Here is an 8,854-nt window from a genome sequence, read left to right on the forward strand (position 1 = left end):
ACTTTATAGTTATATACTAATCCACTGCACCTCAGAGTCAAATATTGTACTTTTTAACTCCACTAAAATGATGTGACTTGTGTGCTTACTTACCAGTAAGACTCCCTAATCGGGAGATAAGCGACCGTCAGGTCGCATACACTAACTTTAGAAGGCAATCGTAGTCAATCAGGAGGGAATATTGGAAATGGGACAGATCTATGTTGATGACATGACTTTAGAGATACTGTGTACCGTTTTGCATGATGTCCAAAAATTTGTTTTTCAAAAATCGGCCTGATGGTGGCGCTAGAAGAGGGCCATGTGAGAAATCAGGGGTGGAGGTTGTGATTTGCCACCCAAGTAGTATGTGTGCAAAGTTTGGCATCGATAGGGCCAACGGTGGCGGAGATAAGAGTAGGGCCAACATGTGACGTGACGGACGGACGGACGGACAGAGAGCCGGTGGAGCTTTTCATAGTTGCGACCTGACGAGTCGCAACTAGTTTTTTTGTAGATTCATGCAAAACGTACATCAACCAATTAACCAATATTTGCCTCTGATACGTATTGGAGTAGAGGCAAAAGTACTGAAAATTGGAAATACTCAATACCCCTTAAAATGTAAGTAACCGTACTTGAGTAAAGGTACTTAGTAGTCCCCCCAGGAATCCGCGATTCCGCGATCGCAGAATTTTTCGCGGAATTCGCGACCACCCGCGGATTTCTCGGCCGTTCGCGGACTTTTCTGACGTCCGCGGAATAGCGGTCGCGAGTGGCAGCAGAGCGGCGGGAGTAGTCATTATAAAACAATGTGTACATGGTCTGGCAAGTGGCCACTTCATACAGAGCCTCGGGAATAGCTTAGCTTCCCTCCTGCTAGTTGCACTGATGCTGTATTGGTCCGGTCCCACATTCGTTCCTGACAGAAACTGTGTCCTGAACTATAGTTCCTCTCTGCCTCTATAATGGTACTGGCAATAACAATGCTAATGCAGAAGAGAATAAATAAATATTACACCCATACTAGGTAGTAGGCAGGCTATCCTCTAAAATGTGGTTACTATGGGCATTGGTTAATTTGCATGACAATATAGTCTTTGCAACAGAAAGTAATTATTAAAAACAATAACAATTAAAAAAAGAATAGATTTAATATTAGATTTTTATTCTCAAAAATGATTATTTGATTATTCTAACCACTAATTACAATTAATTGTAGCTATTTCATGAAGGGTTTTACTTGATTATTAGAACTATATCATTTTTAGCTTGATAACTGGTCATTTTAGGTTGTTTATTAATGTCCGCGGAATCAAGAATTGTTCACCACAGAATTCCGCAGAATCAGGATTGTCCTCCGCGGAATCAGGAATTTTTCTCCGCGGATTCCTGGGGGGACTAACTTAGTTACTTTACAGCACTGCTGTAACCCCCCAACCCAGCTCTGTGGTGCAGCAGTGCTCCCTCTTATCTGTGCCCCCCAGACCTCTGCATGGCACCCACACACGGGGGGGGGGGATACAAGAAAAGAAAAGAAAAGAGAGAAGAGAAAGGGAGGAAAAAAGAAGAAAGGAAGGATGGATGGATGGATGGATGGATGAGGCAGGATGCAGAGCAGAGGAGCGAATAAGAAGGCCTTCGCCACACAGTGGCATCAGAGAGAGAGAGAGAGACATGTGGTAGGGTGTGTGTGTGGTGGGGGGGAGGTAAAAGGGGGAGCGAGGACTGGCGAGGGGAGGATGGGAGGAGGGGGGGATTAGTTCCAAGCCAGTGCTGGTGAATAGACTGGGTATAAGCCTCGGGAGACAGACAGAGAGAGATACAGGGGTGGGTGGGGGGAGGGAGGGAGGGGGGGAGACAGCGACCATGGGCGACCCAGGGAGGATGAGGAGCGAGAGGAAGGCGAGCGAGGAGGAGAGGAGGGAGGAAGAGGACATGGGGGCATGGAGGGGGCACCACGAGAGAGAGGAGAGGGAGAGAGGGAAAGAATATTGCTTTCTTTTTTTTTTTGCGGTGACACTCCCTTCTTAAACCCCCACCCACCCGCTGGTTTCAACCAGCCAGGCACGTGCACACATAGACATCAAAGGGGGCCTAAGCCCCTGCCCTTTTACCCATTCTGTAAAAATTGCCCTCTCCAGGCCATGAATGCAGTTTTTACTATGGCGAAAGAAACGCAAATGCCCCTCTTTCCATGCCATACCTGAAGGCAACATTCAAGAGAATTGCCTCGTCCAAACTCTCCTGAACTTGAATGCAGCGTCTTATGCTGAAAGAATTGCCCTCTCTGTGTAGAAATCCATGCCCTTTACGCCACATATCCACTATCCAGTATTGACTTTATTGTGCTTAGTTCAGTGTGGTATCAAGCATTGAAAATGGCCGACCTCCAAGCTCACAAGCCGCGACGCGTTGTGAGCTTGGAGGTCTGCTATTTTCGATATTTTCACCAAAAGCCCCTTTTAGAAATGTCGGCCCCTGCCTCTCTAACATTCTCTGCACGTCCCTGCGACCAGCTCTCCCTCTCTGATGTCTCCTGTGACTCATTCCGTTCTCTCTACTAACCTATATTTCTTCCCCCCCTCCCCTCCCCATATGCATTCTCTCTCTTTTCACCCTAAAGCATCATTTTCCTCCCCCTCATATCTCTTTGTTCATAATCCCATTTCTCTCTCTCCTTCCTTCCAGCTACTCATGTCTTCTTATCACTTTAGTCCCCCCATCCCCGTCCCCCCCTTGCTTTCCTTAGCCCCCCCCAACTCCTCCGCCTGGCGTCAGGGGCGTCACAAGGGGGGGGAAAGTGGGACTGGGTTACTAGGGCCCAAGGTGGAGGGGCCTTAATGAATTTATACTTTAGCTATTGAAAAATAGCAGATATACAAGCGGCACTCGGTGCCGCGCTGCGAGCTTGTAGATCTGCTAGTTTTGGAAAAGTCGTGAAAATGTGTGCAAATCTTTTAATATATGGGGCGTCCCTGGAACTGAATATTTTGAGATGGGGGTCCGTGGCCAGACATATATCATTTTGGGGGTCCTTCACACGAAAAAGTTTGAACACCACTGACATAGACACATAGGTTTTTCACAAAACCTGAAATATTCAAAGACTTGCACAAATGTTCAAAACGTTTCCAAAAATAGCAGATCTACGCTTGTATAATCTGCTATTTTTCAATAATTAAAGCACAAAATAATGCGTTCCCAATCTAAATAGATTAAACCCCCTCCCCCTATGAAGAACATAGGGGGGCCCGCAGTGAATCCTTGTACCCAGGGCCCAGGATTTGGTGCAACACCCCTGCCTGCCTGGCGTTACTTTGCATCCCTCCCCACCCTCCTCCTCCACCCCTCTCTCTCTCTCTCTCTCTTGTGCTCCCGGAGATAAAACACTCACCCCCGTTTTCTCATAAATTGGAGCGAGGTAAAACAAATCATTGCAATCACACACTCTCACCTTTACGGCGTACATTTATAGGGAGAGCATCGATTGCGTTCCTCATCCCATAGGGCCCTGTCCTTAACGTGAGTGAGAGAGATGGGAGGGGGGGGGGGGGGGGGATGATTATAGATCCCCTCTCTGGACCCCAGTTAAAATCGACGACCCGACGCCTCACGTCTCTCATGCATACTCATTGTGGAAGGACTTGACAGTCCTTATCCGTTATCAAACCCTGTGTCCGCGCCGTCGGAGGCAAGGAAGGCGAGCAAACACACCCAGAGGTTTATGTGGTGTCCGGCGGTATGGTGGGGGGTGGGGGGGGGGGTGAAAAACAATTAACACAGTGTTTCCAATTTGATGGCGCTGCTCGTTGATTTGTCTCATTTCACAGAGTCCATATAGTTTTATATTTGGGGAGTAAGTCAAAGTGTCACTTCCCAAGCACCCGGGGAACGCCCCTAATCACTCACACGCACACGAGATGATGATGCACGCGCGCGCGCACACACTCTCTTGAAGCTATTATAGCCTTCTTTGTGTCTTTCAGATCTACTACAGATCTACTACAAGTCACTTTTATCTGTAAGGCAAGGTGGCATATGTTTAGCCACTTAGACCCTTAACCTGTAAAGGGCGGTGGTGCAATAGTGATTTAATGTTTGGGGAGTCGCTTATCTAGAGACGTCCCGCGAACGTCGCTCAACACCTACTATACAGGTCTATTGATATGCATATTGGCTCGTTTCTTTGTTAAAACATCCTGTTGTGACACTAAAGCGTTGGCGAGGTGTGGACTTGGGGGGTTTTGGGATCAATGCGTGTCCGTTTGCGTAAGAGGCGAAACCCCTGCTTAGAAAAGATATGGGGCGGCGGGGGTGCGCGAACCAAGACTATTACAACACTGGTAAAGGGAGTAAAATTATGCTACGCTAGGCCCCCCCCCCTCTCCTTTTTTCTATCTTCACCAAATCTCTTCGCTGAAAACATTCTACATTCTTCATCTCTATGAGCTTGTAGATTGGCTATTGTCGCAGGATGTTAGTCCCAAGAATACGTCAGGGTTCATGTTTTTAGCAGCCCTCTACAGGCCAAAAAATGCCAATCTACAAGCTCACAACGCATTGCAACGCGATGCGTTGTGAGCTTGTAATGTTTGAGCTGGTAATGTTTTCCTCCAGAACAGGCATGCCTGGGTTCAGGTGGTTAAGTGCATAAAGAGAATATATGCATTAACAGAGGTAGCCGGAAGATATTAGACATGACCGATAGAGCTGTGCTAGACATGGCAGGAAAGGAGGAAGAGACTGTATGCTGGACACATGGTGACACAAACATCTACAGTACATGTCTGTTATGCACCAACATATCTATATGCCTATGCATATGAGAGTGGGGGAAAAGTGCAGATTCTGTGACAAAACCTCCAATATATTATAATAACGCGGTAATGTATAGAAAGTGTAAAATGTATCCCTCCTTTCTATGTTTATTCCAGTTACGGCAGAGTCTATGCAACAGCAGACCCATATCACCACACGATTGGTCCTGCAGCCACGTACAGTGTGGGCACTATGGTAAGTCTGCTCTCTCTTGATCTGTGTCCTATATCCTATGTTACAGTAGTACACTACCATCCTATTAACAAATGCATTGTGACCAATTGTAGGCAGTGTACAAACTGAATAGGATTAGAGACCGAATGTGTGAGTGTTTCTCACAGATTGTGAGTATATATAAAGTACAATGCCGGCTGTGTCCTTGTTGTGCTATCACCGAGCCGCAGCTCTGTGTGTAAACGTGGTATATTTAGTGGATAGCGACTGTAAAAGGTAGGTTGTACATAAATGTTTTGACGACATTGGAAGATGCTGTATCAGTTGTTATTCCTGTAAAAGTGTGTGTTTCCCTCTGTGAGAGATCCGTTTTAATGTTTAATGTGAGCTGTTGCCACTTCAGTAAATGAAAAAAGGCACGTTGCCTTATTCTCAAACTCCCCATTCAATTTCATTGGCCTGAAGCTGCTTGCTTCCAATCCAACTGAGACGGTGAATTCCTCCCCACGCGGAAGGAAGGAGTCTCTGAAAACATTTCGAAGGGGAGACAGTCGAATGGTTAATGTTTGTTTTTAGCTAGCTTTGCAGCTAACATCAAAGATGAAAAAGAAAAAAAAATCTTCGAAAAGAAAGAAAGAGAAAGAAACGGGGAGGAAAAAAAAGGGGAAGTACAATTTGTTTTCTTTCGCCGAGGTGCGGGTAGGGACTTCCTTCCAAAGATTAACGACCATTCCAGTGCGTTGCCTCTCGACGTGTCGTGGGAGATTAAAGTAAGAGGAGGGGAGAGGAAAGAGGAAGATAGACGAAGAAAGAAACGAAAGACAGAGAGAAAGCAAAGGAAGAAAGGAAGAGAAAAGAGGCAGAGAAAATGATTTCATGGTACCGAGCGCTCGCCGTCACTGGAGATGCTGATTGGCCCACGACGTTGGAGCGCAGACAGATGAGAGGAGCCCTATGTGCCGACATGCTTGTGACGGCGGAAAGCTCTCTGCTCCCCAATGCCCCCCTCCCCCCGCCTCCCTAAACCCCCCAGTCCCCCCCCCACTCCACCCCCCAGCCCTCGTGCAGCTGCTAGCTAAAAGCCTTCATTAATTACGACCATCTTTTTTTTTTTCTCTTCATTTACTTAATTAAAACTGTGGCCTGTGTTTTCCTCCTTATTACTCTTTCTTCTCTTTCTCTTCCTCCAAAAATTGTCCTCCCTTTTTTACCCCCAGATGTAATGTAACGTAGCGCCGCACACTTGCACATTTTATATATCTTTTTTTCCTAGCCATCATCATAACAGGAACAGAACTCAAAAAACTCTAAAACTTGTGTCAGAACTTCACCTCGCCAGAACTTCACGACTTTTCAAAAATAGCAGATCTACAAGCTTGCAGCGCGGCACTCGGTGCCGCGCTGTGAGCTTGTATATCTGCTATTTTTCAATAGTTAAAGCATAAAATAATGATACACAATATAGTGTACCCGTTCTGAATGGGTTAACTGTGAACACTAAGGGAATTGCAGAACTCAAAACTCTAAAACTTGTGTCAGAACTTCACCTCGCCTCACACACGGCGCCGTACGTAGCTCCAATTTAGAATTTGGAGCTAAAAAAGAAACTTTACCGAGATCAATCTCGTCAGATGTAATTAGCAACAGTCGCGTTGACAAGGGTAGGGATGACGTCTAAAGAACCTTGAACCTTCAGCTTTTGCAGCCAAGCTGAGATGAAGTAACTAATGAGTCAAACGGCCATGTGCCTTCCTTGTGCAGTCTCCTCCTCGCCAGCCTTCTGTTTTAAACACGAGGAGAAAAGACGGAATGTGTTTTTTTCATTAGAGGTTCCATAGTTAAAAGCCTTTTTGCTAATTAGGTCCTGTGAGGCAAACTTTTTTTTCCCCCCATGCCGAACTTTGGTTGCAACGGGGATATCGTCGTTGTCGGGTGAAAACCCTGTATGTCCAAAAAACGTTTGTTTTGCATTCATCGTTTTGAAAATGATTTAAACTAGTGAAAACAGCCGATCTACAGGCGCGAGGCATTGTGTGCTTGTAGATCTGCTGTTTTCACTACTTTTGTGCGACCGCCTTGTATGATGAAGCAGGGCTTTACTTTACGAAAGAACGTACACATTTTAAACTTGGAGATACGAGGTTTCCGCTCGACAGCGACGATATACTGTAATGCTAGGCGAGGTTAGTGTCGGCTCTCTGCGATGGAAGCTCCGGATGCTGTCTTTGAGGACTGTGGCTCGCTGGTTGTCTGGAGTTCAACACTGAAGCCAGCCAGGGGTGGGCACACAGTCACTGAGCCGTTCTCCGCGAACGCGCTCGTCATAGGCGTTAAAAGAGTTAACGTTAACTGTGAACACTAAGGGGAGGCAATTGCCAGCCCCTGATGCCCCAAACGAGGCCCCTGCAACCAGGGGTGGGCACACAGTCACTGAGCCCTTCTCCATGGCTGCCCCTGATCACCCAGTGCCAGACAGGGAAAACCACTGGTGCTTTTATGTCTTATTAAACGCTGCTAATTTGAATAGTATAGGCATAGAATATGTTAATTATTTAATACTAAAACAAGCAGTAATACAATAATTTTAGGTTAATAATATATGTAATATAAAATGGGATTATCTGGAGAGACAAACATTCACATCAAAAAATAATCACCTCAATAGCCGGATCTGATGACCTTGTAAATGAGGTGTTTGCCCACCTCTGACTACTATTCAAACAATATCCCCCCCAAAAAAGCAGATCTACAAGCTTACAACACATCACATGAGATGCGTTGTGAGCTTGTAGATTGGCTATTTTTCGAATATAAAGATAACTGCATACTTTTATAAGAACATTTTTGTTACAAAATACATCCGTAGTGGTGGTTAAGCAGGACAGTGATATAGATGTAGGTGTAGATCGACCCAGAGAGACAGAACAGAGATACATCAGCTAACTCGTAAAAAGCCGCACGTTAGTGTTCATTAAAACATCAAAAGAATGTTATACAAATACATGCTTATGCAGTGGATTTGACTGGCCTATTTAATGGAACATCCTATGGTGGTAAAACTATTCAAAATCTCAACTAACAAAGAAATCATTTAATTCATTTTCTTCTTTTTGCCAACTGACTGATGAGCTTCTATCTAGCTGCGAGCATGTGTTGCAAAGATGCCAGCATTTTTACTAATGATGCTGCATTTGGAATGCTAACAGCGATAAATAGATGATTCTAGGCTAGTTAAAGTTCCAAAATCGATGACAGGTGCACCATGGGAGACAGATCAAAATGTAACATATTCCATTTGAAGCAAAGCAGCACATTTAAATGGGCTCAAAGTTAAAGATTAGTCCCTAATTATAAGCCTGGCCAGGTTTTCGAGAAGTCTATTATTTAGCGAATGCCCAACAAATTACTTTACTTTTTTTTTTTACACTGTACAAGTAGTACTTTTTATTCCACAAATGCAATCTCTGAAAGAGAAGCTACAACTGGAAAAAGGGAGGAACATTTCTTGGGGGGGAAGGAGAGAAGTTGATCTAATATTAATAATTTGAACCAAGGTTCCTATATTGAATACTGATTGGCGCTTTTTCATCTTTGATGTTGCAGGCTAGCCTTTACAGAGGAGGGTGCAGTCGCTTCACTCCCTACTAGACAGAGGGAGACTCCCCCTCCCCCCTTTCCCCAGCAAAACAGACAAAAAAAAATATCACTAACTAAACGCCTCCTACTTCATGGAAAACTAAAACAAAACGCTTCTGGGTGGCAAATCTGACCCTGAAACTCAAGACTCTCGCTGTCAAGTTGCTGTCCCATTTTCAAAAGATTTCTCTTAACTTTATGCATTGCCATTGGTGTGCTGTGCTTATTTTGGAGAGACACAAAA

At 45.0% G+C, this 8,854-nt stretch overlaps 1 protein-coding gene across 3 annotated transcripts in view; it reads left to right on the forward strand.

Annotated features, from left to right (window-relative positions):
* The window catches only part of rbfox3a (RNA binding fox-1 homolog 3a), a gene marked incomplete at both ends in the record, with an annotated part of 330,498 nt that extends 321,876 nt beyond the window's left edge, over positions 1–8,622 (forward strand). For all 3 annotated transcript variants that reach the window (XM_080748006.1, XM_080748005.1, XM_080748004.1), the window contains 2 exons: positions 4,917–4,995; positions 8,578–8,622. In XM_080748006.1, the coding sequence (XP_080604132.1) occupies positions 4,917–4,995; positions 8,578–8,622 (124 nt within the window). The remainder of the gene's footprint in view (positions 1–4,916; positions 4,996–8,577) is intronic.
* Positions 8,623–8,854: the final 232 nt, after the last annotated feature.

The sequence above is a fragment of the Nannobrachium achirus genome, assembly GCF_963921795.1.
Source record: "Nannobrachium achirus genome assembly, chromosome: 18".
In the NCBI taxonomy this organism is placed as follows: domain Eukaryota; kingdom Metazoa; phylum Chordata; class Actinopteri; order Myctophiformes; family Myctophidae; genus Nannobrachium; species Nannobrachium achirus.